Genomic DNA, 19,775 nt, shown 5'->3' with positions numbered 1-19,775 from the left:
GTGTGGCTGCGATGAATGGGCCGAGGAGCCAAGGCAGCGGTGCCGCTGTTGTTCTTGCCGTGCTCGCCAAGCCATTTTCCCGGCAGCTGGCGGAGGCCGAGCAGGTGATTCGGGCCGGGGTCAGTGCAGGTGCCTCCCGCCTCCTGGGGAGCTGTAGTGCAGCCCGGGGTGGGGGCAGAGAATGAGTTGCGAGCAGTAGCGGCGCCTCCTCCTGTGCTGTGCTCCCAGGAAGGTCTTCTAGGGAGAAAGCCCTGAGGCCGTGGCAGGGCCGGAGCAAGCCCAGCTCCTCCGGAGCGGTAGGGGCCGAGGGGGCTTAGATTCTGCGTTGATGGACCCCACCTTCTTCAGCCTTGACGTGTCTCGGCTCGGGCGGCGGCGGTGGGGGAGTTCGTGGGGAGCGTGTTCCGAGGGAGCTGAAGGATTGAAAGCCAAGTTCCTGCCGCTTGGGTTAGGGAGCCCGATACCTCTGGTTCTCCGGGGGGGGGAGGGTGAGGGGGGGGGGGAGGGTGTGTGTGTGTGTGTGTGTGTCCGGCTACCGCGTTTTGCATTTCAGAGCCTGTTTTCTTTTGCTGTCCTTGTACCCGTCATTCCAGCATGCCGGCTACAAAAATCCGTGGTGGGGACTGTGCTTTTGGACGAACGGTCGAAGACTCGTGATATTCTAGACGTCAAATTAAAAAAAGAAAGGATTATACTTGCCATATATGGCCATGAGCACGTGTTCTTTCCCGTGCGGTCGGAGTAAGAGGCATCGTTAAAGGACAGAACGGCTCAGAGAAAAGCCCGTGCAGGAAATCCCGGGTGTCCATTGGAGGGAGGATCTTCATTGCTGCCTTGTGCTGTTGGTCGGGACGGGGGGAATTCCTGTGGCTGTAGCACGCACCTTTGATCTGCAGAAAGCGTGAGGGAAAAGTCCTTGAAGGTCGAGTGCTGCACGAAGCTGTGCAATTCGCGGTGGAGACTGTGCTTTCGGACCGAGGGGAACAGGCTCGTCACTGTCCCCACGTCATATTTGACTTGGCATAATATCGCCAGATACATTTTTCTGCCGTGCGGTAGAAGGAACACAGTGGCGGGCCGCGTGTTGTTCCTTCGTGGTCGGGATGTGGGCGAGGATCACGGAGGAGGTGTCGGGGAGAGCCGGCAGCGCAGGAGCTCCCCGCCGGGCGGGCAGCGATGTCTCGGTGGCGCCGGTGCCGTCCCCGCGAGCTGTCGGTGGGAAGGGCCGGGCGGGCAGCGATGTCTCGGCAGCGCTCGGTGCCTGCAGTGCCGGGAGGAGGCTGCGGGCGCCGCTGTTGACCGAGGAGGAGCGAGAGGAAGGCCGGAGCGCTGCAGGCAGCCCCGCCCGCTGCGGCCCGGCTCGCTCGCTCGCTCGCTGGCTGGCTCGGCGGCCGGGCGGTCTGCGAGCGTCCCCGCGGTGCGGAGCCGTGCTGCAGCGAGGCGGAGGGGCCGGCGGCAGCGGCCGGGGCCGGCGACAGCGAGCGGGAGCGAGAGTGGGATCTGAAGCCAGAGTGGGAAGAAGGAGCCGGAGTGGGAATAAGGAGCAGGAGCAGCAGACGGAGTCGTGAACGGGAGCCGGAGCCAGAACCAGAGCCAGAAGCGCATCGGCGGGCGGCGGCGGGTCGGTGGCGGCGGTGGTGCGGGGCCGGCGGGGCCGCGGCGGAGATGTGCGCGGCGGGGAGGCGCCGGGGCCGGCGGGAGCGAGCCCTGCTGTGGTGCGTGCTGGTGGCGGCGTGGGAGGCGGCGTGGGGGCAGCTGCGCTACTCGGTTCCCGAGGAGATGCCCAAGGGCTCGTTCGTGGGCGACGTGGCCAAGGACCTGGGGCTGGAGCTGCCGGCGCTCCGCGACCGCGGCCTCCGCGTTGTCTCCGCAGGGAGGACGCAGTATTTCTCCCTGCACGGGAAGACGGGACATTTGGTGACGGCGGAGAGGATCGACAGAGAGCAACTGTGCCGGCTGGTGGAGAAATGCGTGCTGCGATGTGAGGTGATAGTGGAAGGGGAAATGAAGTTCTACGAAATCGAAGTGGAAATCACGGACATTAACGACAACGCTCCCAGCTTCCGAGAGGCAGAAAAAGAACTGAGAATGAGTGAAACGACATCGCCGGGGTCGCGGTTTCCCCTGGCCGAGGCTCACGACCCGGACTCGGGAGCGAATTCCCTGCAGCTCTACGAGCTGAGCGGCGACGAGCACTTCTCGCTGGCCGTGCAGGCGGGCCCCGGCGGGAACCAGCGTCCCGAGCTGGTGCTGGCGAAGGCGCTGGACCGCGAGGAGGCGGCGTTTCACGAGCTGGTGCTGAGGGCGAGCGACGGCGGCGACCCGGCGCGGACGGGCACGGCGCGCATCCGCGTGGCGGTGCTGGACGCCAACGACAACGCGCCCGTGTTCGGCCAGGCGGAGTACACGGTGCGTGTGCCGGAGGACGTGCCCGTGGGCTCCACCCTCCTCACCGTCACGGCCACCGACGCCGACGAGGGGATGAACGGGCACGTGAAATACTCGCTGAAGAAGGCGACGGACCTTGAATCGGAGATTTTCCATCTGGATTCTGAGACAGGAGCGATCACGCTGGTGCGGAGCCTGGATTTCGAGGAAGCGGCTCTCTACGAACTGGAGGTGCAGGCACATGATGGTGGAGGCCTTTTCGACACAGCGAAAGTGGCGATGACGGTGACAGACGTGAACGACAACGCGCCCGAGATTTCGGTGCGGTCGGCGCTGAGCGAGATCTCCGAGGATGCCCCGTCGGGGACGGTGGTGGCCCTGCTGCACGTGCAGGACCGCGACTCGGGGGCGAACGGCGAGGTGCGGTGCTCGCTGGACGGGGGCGTCCCGTTCAGGCTGCGGAGCTCTCAGGGCGGCTACTACCGCGTGGTGACGTCAAGGGAGCTGGACCGGGAGGAGGTGGCGGAGTACAACGTGACGGTGCGGGCGGCCGACGGCGGGTCGCCGGCGCTGCGGAGCAGCGCGGTGCTGGCGCTGCGGGTGCTGGACGTGAACGACAACGCGCCGGTGTTCGCGGAGGCGCGCTACAGCGCCCGGCTGCCCGAGAACAACGCGGCGGGCGCGCTGGTGCTGACGGTGCGGGCGGCGGACGCGGACTGGGGGCAGAACGCGCGCGTGCGGTACCGGCTGTCGGAGGGGCGGGTGCGGGGCGCGCCGCTGTCGTCCTACGTGTCGGTGCAGGCGGAGACGGGCGCGCTGTACGCGCTGCGCTCCTTCGACTACGAGGAGGTGCGCGAGGTGGGGCTGTGGGTGCGGGCGGAGGACGGCGGCGCGCCGGCGCTGAGCAGCAACGTGTCGGTGCGGCTCGTGATCGTGGACGAGAACGACAACGCGCCGCAGGTGCTGTACCCGCCGCCGGCGCCGGGACCGGGCGCGGGGGCGGGCGCGGGTGCGGGCGCGGGCTGGGCGGGCGTGGAGCTGGCGCCGCGCTCGGCGGAGCCCGGGGCGCTGGTGGCCAAGGTGGTGGCGGTGGACGCGGACGCGGGGCAGAACGCGTGGCTGTCGTACGAGCTGGCCAAGGCGACGGAGCCGGGGCTGTTCCGCGTGGGGCTGCACAGCGGCGAGGTGCGCACGGCGCGCTTCCCGCTGGCCCGCGACGCGGCGCGGCAGAGCCTGGTGGTGGTGGTGAAGGACCACGGGCGGCCGGCGCTGTCGGCCACGGCCACGCTGACGGTGGTGCTGGCCGAGAGCGTGGCCGAGCTGCTGTCGGAGCTGGGCAGCGCGGCGGCGGCGCCGGGCGAGCCGGCCGGCAGCCTGACGCGGTGGCTGGTGGTGGCCGTGGCGGCCGTGTCCTGCCTCTTCCTCGCCTTCCTGCTGCTGCTGCTGGCGCTGCGCCTGCGGCGCTGGCGCCGCTCGCAGCTGCTGGCGGCGGGCAGCGGCGCCTTGCGCGGCGTGCCGGCCTCGCACTTCGTGGGCATCGACGGCGTCCGCGCCTTCCTGCGCTCCTACTCGCACGAGGTGTCGCTCACCGCCGACTCGCGCAAGAGCCAGCTCCGCTTGTCGGGCGGCAGCTGCTGCGACACCCTCCCGGCCCGGCCGCCGCCCGACGAGCCCGCGCCGCTGCTCGGCGAGGACCCCGCCGCTGCCCCGGTGAGTTCCTGTGCCCGCACTTCGCGGCTCCGCGACGCTTCGCTCTGCTGCTGCTGCTCGGGCCTGGCCGCGCCGCGTCCCGGCCGCTGCCGAGGGGGGTTTCGCTCCCAGGCAGGCAGCGCTTCCCGCGGCAACGCGCCGGCTGCTGCTGCCTCTGGCTGGCGGGAGGGGAGCGTGGGACCGGGGCTCAGCGCTACAGCTGCTGCCGGCGGCGGCACAAGGGCCGACTCTGCGGTCCCGCCAGGTCAGGTGCTTCCCCACAGCCCGTGCGCTGGAGCGGGGGGAGATGCTCTTCCGACGGAACCCTCGTGCCCCCACATGTAACTTGGCTGCTCAGCGTTTCTGCTCTTCTCAGCCTCGCTGCTTCTCCATGACGAGCAACGAAATGTCTTTGCTCTTTCACCTTTGTGCAGCGGGCGGAGGAATGGGCTGGGCAACAACTGGTCCCTTGACGATGTCTGTCTGCCTGTTAGGAAGCTGAAAGAGAATAGGAAAAGTTGTGACTCTTTGAGAAGGTCTCTGGGTGGCTGCGTGGGAAGGGCTACTGCAGGAAACGGGAGATGTGCTTTGCTGATTGCCCGTCTTTTAAGTCTGACTTACTTGATACGGAGCTGGATGTGCCTTGGCTTGAGCATACAGGCTATAGCAAGAGCCATAGGAGAGAGTCAAGGGGCAGTGGGAGATGTAAGGAGGGGGATAGTGCCCCTATGCAGATGTTCACTGACCGAGTGTCTCCTGGTGGGCGGCTCCTCTTCTACTTTTAGGTCCCTTCTTCCTAAAACACCAGTGAGCAGAGAAATGCGTCTTCCTTCTTGTATGGAGATGTCAAGATATCTATGTGGAGTGCGTGGTGTGATGGTGGTGAATGTTGAAGAGAAAAGTTTTGAGCAACTGTCCCTGTGATGTCAAGTGTTTTGGAAATTATTTGGTCAGAGAATACCATGCAAGTTGTGAAGGTTTGGAGATGAGAGTGCTGGGAGCTGTGTGTGAGGGGCTGTTGAAGGAGACAGGAGAGATGATTCACTCCTTTCCCTGTTCGGTGCCCAGCTGCAGTGCCATGCATTGAGAATTTCTCCTTGCCAAAGAATTTGTCCTGAGCCATTTTATTCCAGCTGCATTGGGTGTCCTGGTAGGTTTCTCATGTGTGTTTCAATTGTTTTCAAATGTTAACTAAGACCTTAATCACATAATTATGACAAACGACATAATGAGAGTTTTGGGATGCGCAAACTGTGTGTAGATTACCTACTAAACACCTTAATATTGTACCTACTCTAAGTGCCGTGGTCAAGAAGAGTATGGTGTCAACCTTTCCAATTTGCACGTGTCAACCTCTTGCCTTGCTCACTGTGATGAGCTGAAGATGGGCCATTTTCTCTGATGTGCCCTTCATGTTTCCAGCAGAGAAGAGAAATGGTTTCCTAGGTGTGTTTCCTTAAAATGTTTCTGGACGAAATGCTCTTGTTTGTCACATAGACACAGCGAGAAGTCAATGACTATCCATGGTAAGGAGAAGTTGTCTGTGTGACGTTCTTTGGGTGAAGTCTATCTGAAATGATAACGATCAGTGAAGCCTTGCGAGCTTGGAGGGTTTGAGGAGAGTCTCGGGGCTGCTGAGTGTGAGGAGGAAGTGGTGGAGACAAGGCATGGGTTTTGGTAATTCCCAGGTTTGTTGCTGGAAAACATAATGTGAGTCTGAAGGTGTAATTTTTTTGAATATCACACTACTCAGTCTCCAAGTGGCCAAGCTGTGGCTTCATCCATTTCTTTTCCTGTTGTATGACATTTCCTGTGAGTGGCAGGTAGTGAGCATAGACGTACACTTTACGTTAAGGTCTGGGAATCATGTATCTTCCAAGTTGTCCATGTGCTGAAGAAGGATGATGGTGTCTTTGAGCTGATACTTTGATGAGTGAGTCTTTATTGGAGCTGCGTATTGCTTATGCACTGGAGAACATTTGCCATTTCTTTGACTTAGTGTGATGCACAGAGAAATCTCTTTGCATGTGTCCATGTTGTGATGGTTGTTCTTGGGTAAGGAGAACTGTGTGTGTAACGTCTCCTTCAGTGGTGTCTGTGTGCAAAGGCAGCTTTCCTGTTGTGTGATGTTTGGGCAGGGTGAGAAATTTGTGTCTGTCCATTAAAAAATTTTGCTGTGGTATGATGTGAGATGTCTAAAAGATGTAAAGATGATGTAAAAGTTCCATTCGTCCCAGATATTACATGAAGCCCACAGTTGTGGTTCTGTGCATTTTCTTTTTTTGATTGTCCGAAGAACTTACATTGAGGAACGGTGGCTCTGGTCTTTGGTGTGAGCTCCTGTGTGAGTGTCCTGTGGGCTTTTTACCTACTAGATATCTTTCCTGGGTACCTACTAGAGCCGAGATTATCTGAAATGTCCAGCTCTGATTCCTTCACTTCTGTAGGTTTCCCATTCTTGCTTTGTTTGTTGTCCAGGTCTAAAGCTGGGCCTCATTGTGCCTGGTCATGCCCCAAAAAACATTATAGGATCTCTTATAACTGTTGGGCTGGGGGAGCAGCTTCCACCCCTCCTGGAAGGTGTTCAGCTGCCAAGGCAAAGACTTTGACAGAGCTCAGTTTCCCTCAGGTGTCACTGAATGAAATGCTCTGTTGCCTGTGGCCGCCATATGGCCACGAGTTGGATATTGTGCGTGGTGCAAGCAAAGGTTGTGACTGCAGAGTGAGGAGGGTGAGGGGCTGGCTTTGGACTAGGAAAACAGGTGGGTCAATGTGGTTTTGGGTGGGCCATGGTTTGGTTTCATGGCTGGTGCCAAGGCCTGTGCCACTGATGTTGTGATCCTGGTTTCCCTGTCCTGAAAGGCAATTCCAGTCCTCCGGTCATAAGGTGTTTGTGCAGTAACTGTGCCTGTAGAACAATGATGCGTGTGTAAAATGGTTTTTAATTGAATTGAGTATGAAAGCTCCTTTATCCGTCTGTATCTCCCTGTAAAGTTGCAATGGAGAGTTTCTTCATAGTCGTACTTAGACTTCTTCAGGCCTTTGTTTCCTTGAAGGATATTTCTTTTTCCACATTTCTGGAGAGTTCTTTATGCTTTTGAAAATGTGAGTGTTGTTTTTGCAGCAAATACTTACTCCAACCAGCTAAGACAGAATTTTATTTGTGAGGAAAAGGAAGCAGAAGCTGAAAGAGAATGTGTTGTAATTTCTCAGGAGATGTAGCTTGAGAAGGAGGCCCATGAGAAGGTGTTTACTCTTACGACTTCATATCTGTGGGAGATGAGCAGGGCACAGATTAGAAATATTGCCGAGAGCTGACGAGTATTTCTTAAACTGAACCCCCCTGCTGTGTAGTCCAGAGTAAGACTTTAGGGCAGCACTTGCAGCTTGAGATCTCAGGGACTTCCAAGTGCTCTCCAGGATGAATTCCCACGCCTGCAGTGAAGACTGAGACATCTTCCCGGTGAGTTCCTCTGAATCCACTTTCTCTTTGAATGCTTACTTGCCTTGCTGGTCTGATTTGTGGGTTTGTTTTTCTTTACCTGGTCTCCTCTGTATGTACGTTTATCTGTAACAATCAGCACAGCTTTGTTCAGCCATGTGTGGTGTGTTAGTGCCTCTTGCTGATGCTCGAGCGGGTGTGCAAGACAGGAGATGTGTGGGAATGTTTGTGTTCTGTTCTTGTCGGTGGGGAATAGAGGTAAACATGACCTTAGCAGGAGTCGCATCTCTGTGGAACAGTGCGTGTGATAAAAGAGGGGAGGAGATTCCCCTGAGCCATTATTTTGATGATGCTTTAGCTGTTGGATGACTGCTCCTCTTTCATTTTGGGCATTTATCATTCATGTGGTTTAGAATTCTTGTCATTCTCCTGAGAGTGGTGATGAGGACTCAAATGTACCTCTGTTCTTGGTGCGATTGTGGTGCATTCTCCTCTCATGATCTGTTTTTGCCAATTCTGAGAAGGTCAGAAGCGAACCTGCCAGTTGTGTAGAGTTGGAGAGAAGACAGGGGAGCTCTGGGTGTGAGGCTGCAGAAGAAGAGACGGTCATTTCCGTACCTGTCATAGTTAACACGAGCGTGTGCCTCATGGAGTACCTAATGGTGTATCATTTCTGTGCTTTGAACCTCACAGAGAAACGCACCTTCCCTTGCTCATACACGTCCATGGCCAGATCTTGGTGCATGTTCTAGATATTGTGTCTTGCCAAGTTGCCTTTTGATTACCTGTTCTTGCAAATTATGAGGGTCAAAGAACACTGTGCAATGTTGAGAAGTCAAATCCTACCCATGATGAGGAGAAATTGTCTGTGTGACTTTCGGTGGAGGGGATTTGCAAATGATGAAGATCAGAGACAACCATGTGAGCTGTAAGCAGATTCTTGGGGGGGCTCTGTGTGAGGAGGAAGTTGTAGCAGCAAGGCCTGTGTTATGTGGATTCCAGGATGTATTGGTGGCCTTCTGTAAATGAGTCTGAAGGTGTCTTATCTTTGGATATCGCCTTGCTCAGACTCCGGATGGCCAAGTTGTGAATTCATCAGTTTACTTTCCCCTTGCACGCTGTTCCCTGTGATGGACTGGCCTCAGAGCAGGAGAAGAGGGGGCTGTGTTCTCCCCCCAGCTGGGCGATGCTTTAATATCTTGCCCGGTGCCAAGGCCTCTGCCACTCTGCCTTATGCCACGTCCTGAAAAGGGATGACAATCCTCTGATGAATTTGTCTGCAAGCAATAGCCATAGACATGCAGACATGCTTCAGGGGCACCGTTTCTAGGTATTGCTATGGGAAATGTCATTTCTCCAGCTGTATTGTCCTTGTAAGACTGTGCTGTGGAGTTTCATCCTGGTTGTATTGAGCCTTTACCAGCCTTTACCAACCTTCAGATGTTGTTAACGGCTCTTGCTCATATGAAGTAACTGCTGATGTTTTGTTGGTATTAAAATTGCTGGGGCTGTAGGTGATGGGAGGGTATTTTTGTCAGGAATTTCTGGGTTTTGGGCTTGGTATTTGAAGCATATGCGAGGAAGCTGCTCATTTGGTGCTCCCTAATGGCTGATACAGCTTTTCCTATCAGTGGTATTCCTTGAACATCGATGTAAATATTGCATTACCAATTACAGAGTCACGTGTCTTCCAGATTGCCCCTGTGCTGAAGAATGATGGTGTCTTTGAGGTGATAGTGAGGGCTGAGCTGCATATGGCTTATGCTCTTTAGAGCATTTCAGATTTCTTCACATAAGTGTGATGAGCAGAGAAGTCCCTGTGCATGCACCTGTGTTGGGATCCTTGTTGTCCTTAAGGAGAAGTTGTGTGGGAAACCTTTCTTTCAATGATGTCTGTCTGCAAAGTTAGCTTCCCTGCTGGGTGCTGTTGGAGCACGCTGAAGCATTCTGTCTGCACAGAGCCAGGGCGGGTGGAAGAGTTCACTGTGCTGTAGTTTGAAATGTCTAGAAGGTAGGTGTAAATGTTGAGTTTCTCCTAGTTTTTATATGAGCTCCATACCTGTGGTCCTGTGCATCATCCTTCTCCTGTTGTCGAAAGAAATTCCTTTGAGAACTGTGTCTATGGTCTGTCGTGCAAACTCTGGTTTGATGCTCCCGTGTAATTCTTACCAACTAGATACTCTTCATGTGTACCCACTAGTGCTGACAGAATGTGAAATGTGAAGCTGATTCCTTCACTTCTGTGGGTTTCACATTCTTTCCTTGTTTCTTCTCATGTTCTAAAACTGGGCCTCAGTTTGCCTGACAGTCCTTAAAGGAGGATCTGTTAAAATGATCAGGCTGGGGAGCAGTTTCCATCCCTACCGTGAAGGTGTTCAGCTGCCAGGACAAAGGTTTTGCTATAGAATCAGAGGATCATCTCGGTTGGAAAAGACCTTGAAGATCATCCAGTCCAACCATTAACCTAACACCGACCGTTCTCAACTCCACCAGATCCCTCAGCGATGTGTCAACCCAACTCTTAAGCACCTCCAGGGATGGGGACTCCCCCCCTGCCCTGGGCAGCCCATTCCAATGCTCAGCAACCCCTTCTGCAAAGAAATCCTTCCTAAGAGCCAGTCTAACCCTGACCTGGTGCAGCTTGAGGCCATTCCCTCTTGTCCTGGCGCTTGTTCCTTGGTTCAAGTGACTCATCCCCAGCTCTCTGCAACCTTCTTCCAGGTACCTTTAGAGGGTGATGAGGTCTCCCCTCAGCCTCCTCTCCTCCACAGCTCTTTGGTCCCAGCCATCCAGCCATTTTTTTACCCAGTGAAGCGTGTGCCCATCCAAGCCAGGAGCAGCCAGTTTCGCCAGGAGAATGCTGTGGGAAATGGTGTCAAAGGCCTTACTAAAGTCAAGGTAGACAACGCCCACAGCCTTTCCCTCATCCAATAAGCAGGTCACCCTGTCATAGAAGGAGATCAGGTTTGTCAAGCAGGACCTGCCTTTCATAAACCCATGCTGACTGGGCCTGATCATCTGGTTGTCCTGCATGTGTTGTGTGATGGTACCCAGGATTATCTGCTCCATCAGCTTCCTGGGCACTGAAGTCAAGCTGACAGGCCTGTAATTTCCCAGATCATCCTTCCTACCCTTCTTATATATGGCTGTCACACTGGCCAACTTCCAATCTATGGGGCCCTCCCCACTCAGCCAGGACTGCTGGTAAATGCTGGAAAGCGGCTTGGTGATCACCCCAGCCAGCTCCTTCAGCACCCACGGGCGTATCCCATCTGGTCCCCTAGAATTGTGTATGTCTGTGTGATGCAGTAAATATACTCTGTTTCCCTAAGATATCGCTGAAGGAAATGCTCTTTCACTGGTGGCTGATGCCTGGCCAAGAGCTGGGCATGGCCCATGGTGCGACTAAAGGCTGTGAACGCAGAGCGAGGAGGGTGAGGGGCTGACTTTGAACTAAGGTGGGTCAGAGTGGTTTTGGCTGGGCAAGGCTTTGACTTCACGCCTGGTGCCAAGTCCTGTGCCGTTTCTGTTATGATCAAGCTTTGCTGTCCATAACACGATGGTAATGCTCTGGTAATCAAATATTTGAGCATAAGTGTGTACCTGGAGCAATGCTGCATGGGTACGAGCCCTTATAATTGCCTTCTGAACCCTCCTTTATCCATTTCTATCTTGCTGGAATGTTGTGATGTGGAATTTCTTCACAGTTGTAATTACACGTGTTTTCAGGCCTTTGTTTCGTGGAAGGTTATGGTTGGCTGTACCGGGTCTGGCTGAGCCAGAATTGGTTTTCCCCTGTAGCAGCCCTCATGGTGCTGTGTTTTATGTTGGGAGCTGGCAGGGTGTTGATAGCACACTGGTGTTGTGGCTACTGCCGAGTAGTGCTTACACAGCACCAAGGCTCTTTCTGACATTTCCCCCCCCACAGTGGGACGGGGTGGGCAAGATCTTGGGAGGGGACACAACCAGGACAGCTGACCCGAACTGACCAAAGGGATATTCCAGACCATATGACGTCTGCTCAGTATAAAGCTGGGAGAGAGGAGGAAGGGGGTGGGGTCACCCTTGGTCCTCCCAGGCAACCACTACGCGTATTGGAGCCCTGGTTCCTGAGAAGGCCCGACATCGCCTGTTAATGGGAAGTAGAGAATAAATCTGTTTTCTTTTTTTTGCTTCCGTGCGCTGACCTTTGATTCGCTTTGCTTATATTAAAATTGCTGTTGGTTTACCCACAAGGGTTGGGGTTTTTTTCCTATCTTATTTTCTTTCCCCTCTTTGCCCTGTTGAGAAAAAAAGGGGAAGGGGGGGGAAGTGATAGAGCGACTTGGTGGGTACCTGGCATTTAGCCAAGGTCAAACCACCACACTGGCTTTCCCCATTTCTGGACAATGCTTTTGCATTTGAAACTGTGAGTGTTGTTTTGCAGCAAATGTTTAGTTCAACCACCTAAGACAGAATTTTAGGTGTGAGGAAAATGAAGCAAAATCTGAACCAGAATCCCTTCTCTTTTCTCTTAGCTTGAGAAAGAGGCCCATGACGAGGTGTTTACACTTAGAGCATGTGATTTGTAGGGAGACTAACAGGCCAGAGAGTAGAAAACTACAGATGAGAGCTGATGAATATTTCATAAAATGAACCCCCTCCTATGTAGTGCAGAGTAAGACCTTAAGGTTGCCCTTCTAGCTTGAGACCCCAGGGATCTGCAGATGCTGTGGGAGATGAATTTCAATGTCCAAGTGCAGACTGCCAGTGACTTTCCTCTGACAAATAGTTGAGGCATGGGTTGTTACATTTTCTTTTCCTTTCCTGGTCTCCTCTGGATGTTGGTTTAGTTATAAGTAGCAGGCTCTCTTCCATTGTGCATTGGTGCCTCCTGCTCATGTCACGGCTGGTGAGGAGGGCAGGAGATGTGAGGGTACATTTGTGTTCTGGTTTTGGGAGGGAGAGCAGATGAAAACATGATTATAGTAGGAGTCACATCTCTGTGGGACAATGCGTGTGATAAAAAGGGGGAAGAGGTTCCCCCTAAGTCACTAGTTTGATGGCCCACTGTCTCTCGGATGACCGCTCCTCTTTGATTTGGCCATTGCTCATTCATGTGCTTTAGAATCCTCTGTTTCTTCTGAGAATGGTGGTGAGCAGGCAAAGGTACATCCCTTCTTGTTTTTGCTAATTCTGAGAAGGCCAGAAGCAAACCTGCAACTTGTGTAGGGTCAGAGAGAAAACTCAGGGGAGATCTGTTGTTGGGGGTGGGTGTAGAGGCGCAGACAGTCATTTCCCTGCTTGTCATAGTTACTCCCTTGTGCACACCTTGTGGTACCAAGCATACAATTGGAGTTGCTTCTGCTCAGTAAGTTGGGCCTAAGAAATGTTATTGCCCCGATCCATTCATTTCTGTGTGTTTCTAACAACTGTTGTCATGAGCTACAGCTCGACCCCCGGGTGTCTGATCCAGTGGGGAAGGTCACATCTGCTCCAAGTCTCCGAGGACAGGGGCACCTCCCATATACCTCTTGGCTGGTGATACAGCGCAGAGGAAGGCTTTCCTAGACCCCCGTGTGCTGCCAGAGGACACCTGTCTGCAGCGTAAGAAAGGAAACCATCTCTGCTGCAGTCCTCAAAGTGCAGAGCTGCACCCGGCCCAGCCAAGGTTTCCGTGAACAGACGAGGGCTTCGTGACAGAACGTGTGCAGGGTGTCCCCAACACGGTCATCCAAAACATGATGGACACTCCTTGGAGAGAGCTGGGTTTGACAGGGGGACTGTTGGATGGGTGAGGACCTGGCTGGATGCCCATGTCCAAAGAGTTCCAGTCCATGGCTCAATGTCCAGGTGGAAACCAGTAACATGTCGCTCAGGGGTCCGTCCTTGGAGCAGTACTATTGAATGGATCTAAATAACATCTTCCCCAGGGACAGAGATGGTGGCAATGAGGACACCCTCAGCAAGTGTTCTGATAAGCTGTGGATGCCCCGTCATGGTAAGTATTCAAGGACAGGTTGGACGGGGCTTTGAGCAACTTGAGCTGTGGAAGGATGTCCCTGCCTGTGGTACGGGGGTGGAGGGGTGCCGGACAACATCATATTTATGGTCTTTTCAAAGCCAAACCATTCTTTCATTCTATGAAAGATCTGACCTGGCTTTGCATCATCCCACTCTCAACCCCTCATGTATGGAGACAAAAATGAAGGAGGGAACTTCTGTGAATCAGAACCAAATTAATAAAGGCTATTCTGCTATCTGGGCATAGGGGTATGTCGGAGTCACCATTAGCTGGGGTCCTTATTTCTCCATGCGGGAACAGAAACGACGCAACACCAATGTGATGATCAGGTCGTCCATCTTTTTATTATAGTTATTGTTCTAGTAGTTTTAGTTTTTTTCTATTCCTTTTCTGGTTACATTTATACTCTACTAAGTTCCGTACACGCACTCATCTATCTTCTAATAGGCTACAGGTCATCTACACGCGCTGTTCACGCGCCTCTACAAGCATTTGCATTGGTTAATTGCAATTAGCACGTAAAGCCCAAAACTTGCCAAAACTCCCTTATCTCATACCCTGTTTTGCTCAGACTTGTGTGCTTTTGCTGACCACAGGTGTTTCTCAGTTATCTGCTGTCTTGTGTGTTTTTGCCAGCCTTATTTTGCTGGCCTTGTCTTCGTCCTTGCATTCTTCTGTCTGCACTAACTTTCTCCCAGCGCGGCCCAGACTCCTACGGGGGTAGACACATTGCCTTCGGGGTGATACAGTTCTCTGTGCAATTGTTCTTCTCCCTACAAGAAAAATCAACAACAGGACAAACGTCAGAGACTGACTGGAGCACAAGGAAGAAATGCACAGAAACCCTTTGCAGGTCCAGGGTGACAGGACTGCACTGACGTTTGCTTCATCCTGTTTCTGATTATTTATTGGTTATCAATAACTGACCTCACAGCTGTTGGCAGGGCCTGTGCCGTTTCTGTTACGATCCGAGCTTTGCTGTCCATAACGCAATGGTAACGCTCTGTTAATCAAGTATGTGACCATCAGCGCGTACGTGGAGCAAGGCTGCGTGGGAACGAGCCGTCACAAGTGGCGGGTGCCCCCTCCTTTCCCCTGTGTCCCAGAGCCCCCGGGAGCGCGGGCATCAGCCGGCTGCGGTGGCGTCGCGGCGCCTCCGGGTGCCGCTGTTGGCCGCCGCGGAGCGGCGCTGGAGCCGGAGCCGCCGCCGCCGCCGCCGGAGCCGCCGCCGCGTCCTGCCCCCGCCGGCTGCTCGCTCGCCCGGCGCCGGCCAGAGCGGCAGCGGCGCGGGCAGCAGAGGCGAGAGGCGGCGCGGCGCGGGGAGCAGCGGCGTCCGAGCCGGCGCCGAGCTCGCTGCCCTCCGGCGGCCCCTGCGCTCGGTGCGGAGAGCGGCTGGAAGGGCGGCAGGGCAGCGGCAGGAGGGAGGAGCGCGGCGAGCGCTGCCGACGATGGCGGGCAGGCAGCGGCAGAGCCGGCGGCGAGCAGCCGGGCGAGTGCTGCTGCCCGCTCTGCTGCTGGGCTTGTGCTGCCGGGCGGCGGCGGAGCGGATCCGCTACGCCATCCCCGAGGAGCTGGGCAGAGGCTCGCTGGTGGGGCCGCTGGCGCGGGACCTGGGGCTGAGCCCGGCGGAGCTGCCGGCACGCAAGCTGCGGGTGGCGACTGCCGCTGAAAGGCAGCTGAAATACTTCTCGGTGAGCGCGGGGAGCGGGGAGCTGTACGTGAGCGAGAGGCTGGACCGGGAGGAGATGTGCGGCGAGGCGGCGTCCTGCTCCGTCAGCTTCGAGGCGCTCGTGCAGAACCCGCTCAACGTTTTCCACGTCGAGGTGGCCATCCAGGACGTCAACGACAACTCCCCGCGCTTTCTTAAGGAAAACATCTACTTTGAAATCATTGAATCTACACCTCCCGGCGCCCGTTTTGCTTTGGGCATTGCCGAGGACGCGGACGTGGGCAGCAACGCGCTACAGGGCTACGAGCTGGAGGCCAACGGGTACTTCGCGGTGGAGGTGAAGGAGAGCCCGGACGGCAGCAAGTTCGCGGAGCTGGTGCTACGCCGAGCGCTGGACCGGGAGAGCGAGCAGAGCCTGCGGCTGGTGCTAACGGCGGTGGACGGCGGCGACCCGCCGCGGAGCGGCACCGCCCAGCTCTGCATCAACGTCACCGACGCCAACGACAACGCGCCCGTGTTCGCGCAGGACCGGTACCGCGCCAGCCTGCGCGAGGACGCGCCGCCGGGCTCGACGGTGCTGCACGTGTCCGCCTCCGACGCCGACGCCGGCACCAACGCCCGCATCACCTACGGCTTCGCGGAAACGCCGGCCAAGGTGCTTCAGAAGTTCGCGGTGGACGCAGAGAGCGGGACGGTCACGCTGCAGGAGGCGCTGGACTTCGAGGAGACGCGAGGCTACACGCTGCTGGTGGAGGCGAGGGACGGCGGCGGCCTGGTGGCCCACTGCGAGGTGGAGGTTGAGGTGCTGGACGTGAACGACAACGCGCCCGAGATCACGGTGTTGTCGGTGTCGAGCCCGGTGGCCGAGGACGCGCCGGTGGGCACGGTGGTGGCCCTCCTGAACGTGATCGACCGGGACTCCGGGGAGAACGGTCAGGTGTCGTGCGAGCTGTCGGGCGAGGCGCCGCTGTCGCTGGTGGCGTCGTCGTCGGGCGGCTCGTACAAGGTGGTGACGGCGAGCGCGCTGGACCGGGAGCAGGCGGCCGAGCACCGGGTGACGGTGGTGGCCCGCGACCGGGGCATCCCGGTGCTGTCCGGGCGCGCGGCGCTGGTGCTGGAGGTGTCGGACGTGAACGACAACGCGCCGGTGTTCGAGGAGGCCGCCTACAGCGCCTACGTGGCGGAGAACAACGCGGCGGGCGCGCCGGTGCTGCGCGTGCGCGCGCGGGACGCGGACGCGGGCGCCAACGGGCGCGTGAGCTACTGGCTGGCGGGCGGCAGCGCGGGCGCGGCGCCGTACGTGTCGGTGGAGGCGCGGAGCGGCGCGGTGTACGCGCAGCGCTCCTTCGACTACGAGCAGTGCCGCGAGTTCGCGGTGGCGGTGCGGGCGCAGGACGGCGGGGCGCCGGCGCGGAGCTCGACGGCGACGGTGCGCGTCTTCGTGCTGGACCGCAACGACAACGCGCCGCGGGTGCTGTGGCCGGCGGCGGGCGCGGGCGCGGCGGGGCCGGCGCCGTTCGAGGTGGTGCCGCGGTCGGCCGAGGCCGGGTACCTGGTGGCCAAGGTGGTGGCGGTGGACGCGGACGCGGGGCGCAACGCGTGGCTGTCGTACGAGCTGGTGCAGGCGCCGGAGCCGGCGCTGTTCCGCGTGGGGCTGCACAGCGGCGAGGTGCGGACGGCGCGGGCCGTGTCGGAGCGGGACGCGGCCAAGCAGCGGCTGGTGGCCGTGGTGAAGGACCACGGGCAGCCGGCGCTGTCGGCCACGGCCACGCTGCACGTGGTGCTGGCCGAGAGCTTGCAGGAGGCGCTGCCGGAGCTGAGCGAGCGGGCGGCGGGCGCCGACTCGCCGGCGGAGCTGCAGTTCTACCTGGTGCTGGCGCTGGCGCTCCTCTCCGCCCTGTTCCTGCTGAGCGTGGCGCTGGCCGTGCTGGCGCGGCTGCGCCGGGCCGGGCCGCCCGCCGTCCTGCGCTGCCTGGGCGCGCAGCGCTTCTCCGTGGCCGGCGCCGCCTTCCCGGCCGACTTCTGCGAGGGCACCTTGCCCTACTCCTACAACCTGTGCGTGGCGCCGGGCCGCGCCGTGGCCGAGGCCGCTTGGCTGCCGCCGCCGCCGCCGCTGCCCAGCCTGGCCGCGGAGGAGCTTCTCGGCGGGGAGCCCTGCGGGAAGCGGAGCCCGAGCAGCAGCGCCGGCGCGGGAGAGCCGCCCGCGGAGCCCGACGCACCGCAGGTCTGTGAGCCCGCGCGCTCTCGCTCTTCTCCTTCAGCCGGGCGGAGCCGTCGTGCCTCTCGCCCGGGCTTTTCCGCGGCTGCTGGGCACGGGGAGCGCTCCTCCGGCTGCCCGGGAGGGAAGGAACGAGCGGGGGATCGCCCTTGCTCTGCGAGCAGCCAGGCAGCCGCGGCACTCCCTGCTCTGCCGGCGGCCCCACCCTCAGCCTCACGTCGGGGGTTTTCTCGCCGACCCTCCTTTGAGTAAAGTGAGGATCGTGCGTGACGAAAGATGTGGTGGGCGATTCCTGGTGGAGACTCTTCCTTCCTCGTCGCTCTTTCCCAAACAGATGCACCTGAACCTGGTTGATAGCTGCATGTAAAACCGCTGGTTTCCCATGAATGTTTTCTCCATTAATTCAGAACTCCCAGATTGTTCCCCAGGGAATGTTGCCCTCATCTGCCGTGAGCCCTCCCAGCACTTGGAGGAAGGCTGCTGCAGAAATGGCAGCCTTAACGGGGCGGATACATTTTATCCAGGCATGAATTTTCTGAGTTCTTTGTGCTACTGGTCGTTCCCTTTCTTTTTTTTTACCGTTCCCTATCCCTCTTTCATACACAAGTTACGGTTTGTTCCTCCGTGATGATGGAGGAGAGTGTACCCCATCTTTTGGGGAAACGCTTCTGCAGTGATGGTAGCCCAGATGGGATTGGCTTAACTATTTCAGGCATTGTTCCTCTGTGCAGTTATTTCCCTTTTTTTCTACCCTGGGTGTTACTTCCCCCTTTTTCAACGTTCCTGACCTGGTTTCCATATACAGGTGAAGGTGTAGAATGGGATCTCAAAAGAAAAAAATTAATCGCCTTTTGTATTTCAGAGCCTGTTCTCTTTTCCTCTCCCCTTCTCCCAAAGAGAGGTGCTTGGACCTTGCTGATTGTGTTAACAGGGAAATGCTAAACCGAGGAATTCGGTCTCTCAGCCACTTTATCAATCATTGTGTGTCTGCCTGTTTGAGCAGGAGAGGCTATACACACCCTGAGAACATATCTAAAACAACCTAAAAGGAGATCAATTAGGCACTCGAATCTAGTCCATTTACGCTTTTAGAAATGGTCCGCATAGTTTAGGGTGTGCAGCTCTATTGGTCCTCGCCTGCTGACCAAGAGTACTTTGTTGAAGAGGTGTCCTACCAACATGAACACTCAAGGGTTAGATTAATGATTTATTAACAAGTTGCAATCTTACACCGCTATTTATGAGAAAATGAAAGTTCTTTCCGCTCGTTCAAGGTATCGCATTTCTTGGATAAATGCTAATGTGTATAAACTACTAAATGGCGTATTAAAAAGGGAAATCGCTCACTGAAGTCCTTCAACTTTCCTTTCTCAGTATTGGCTGCATGCTTAGGTGATCCAGCATAGTAATGATGTAGCCGTTAGCTCCGTGACTTCCCTAAAGCATCGCACTGCTCTCATTCCGTTCTGTCCGTCCATACTGTCGAGGACAGAAGAATACCATGAAATTAGACGGACAAGAAAGAAATGGAGCAAAGGAAAGCTGTCGTATGGCTGCAATCGATCCCTGTTTTGCTCCTGTGGGCCACCGAATGGGCCGAGGAGCCAAGGCAGCGGTGCCGCTGTTGTTCTTGCCGTGCTCGCCAAGCCATTTTCCCGGCAGCTGGCGGAGGCCGAGCAGATGATTCGGGCCGGGGTCAGTGCAGGTGCCTCCCGCCTCCTGGGGAGCTGTAGTGCAGCCCGGGGTGGGGGCAGAGAATGAGTTGCAAGCAGTAGCGGCGCCTCCTCCTGTGCTGTGCTCCCAGGAAGGTCTTCTAGGGAGAAAGCCCTGAGGCCGTGGCAGGGCCGGAGCAAGCCCAGCTCCTCCGGAGCGGTAGGGGCCGAGGGGGCTTAGATTCTGCGTTGATGGACCCCACCTTCTTCAGCCTTGACGTGTCTCTGCTCGAGCGGCGGCGGGAGTTCATTGGGAGCGTGTTCCGGGGGAGCTGAAGGATTGAAAGCCAAGTTCCTGCCGCTTGGGTTAGGGAGCCCGATACCTCTGGTTCTCCGGGGGAGTGGGGGTGTCCGAATATCGCGTTTTGTATTTCAGAGCCTGTTTTCTTTTGCTGTCCTAGTACCCGTCATTCCAGCATGCCGGCTACAAAAATCCGTGGTGGGGATTGTGCTTTTGGACGAACGGTCGAAGACTCGTGATATTCTAGACGTCAAATTAAAAAAAGAAAGGATTATACTTGCCATATATGGCCATGAGCACGTGTTCTTTCCCGTGCGGTCGGAGTAAGAGGCATCGTTAAAGGACAGAACGGCTCAGAGAAAAGCCCGTGCAGGAAATCGCGGGTGTCCATTGGAGGGAGGATCTTCATTGC

At 56.8% G+C, this 19,775-nt stretch overlaps 2 protein-coding genes across 2 annotated transcripts; both read left to right on the top strand.

Annotated features, from left to right (window-relative positions):
• The first annotated feature begins 1,612 nt into the window (after positions 1–1,612).
• LOC141929187 (protocadherin gamma-A2-like) lies at positions 1,613–4,862 on the top strand. Its single transcript, XM_074838368.1, has 3 exons — positions 1,613–4,342; positions 4,454–4,554; positions 4,689–4,862. The coding sequence occupies exons 1-3, from the start codon at positions 1,666–1,668 to the stop codon at positions 4,860–4,862; spliced, it is 2,952 nt and encodes a 983-aa protein (XP_074694469.1). The 5' UTR covers positions 1,613–1,665.
• Positions 4,863–14,800: 9,938 nt separating this feature from the next.
• Positions 14,801–18,626, top strand: LOC141929471 (protocadherin gamma-B5-like). The gene has a single exon (XM_074838960.1). The coding sequence runs from the start codon at positions 14,972–14,974 to the stop codon at positions 17,660–17,662; it is 2,691 nt and encodes an 896-aa protein (XP_074695061.1). The 5' UTR covers positions 14,801–14,971; the 3' UTR covers positions 17,663–18,626.
• The last annotated feature ends 1,149 nt before the right edge of the window (positions 18,627–19,775 follow it).

This window comes from Strix aluco, chromosome 13, assembly GCF_031877795.1.
Source record: "Strix aluco isolate bStrAlu1 chromosome 13, bStrAlu1.hap1, whole genome shotgun sequence".
Taxonomy (NCBI): domain Eukaryota; kingdom Metazoa; phylum Chordata; class Aves; order Strigiformes; family Strigidae; genus Strix; species Strix aluco.
Note: the sequence above shows the minus strand (reverse complement) of the source record. Positions and strands in the feature narration are given on the sequence as shown.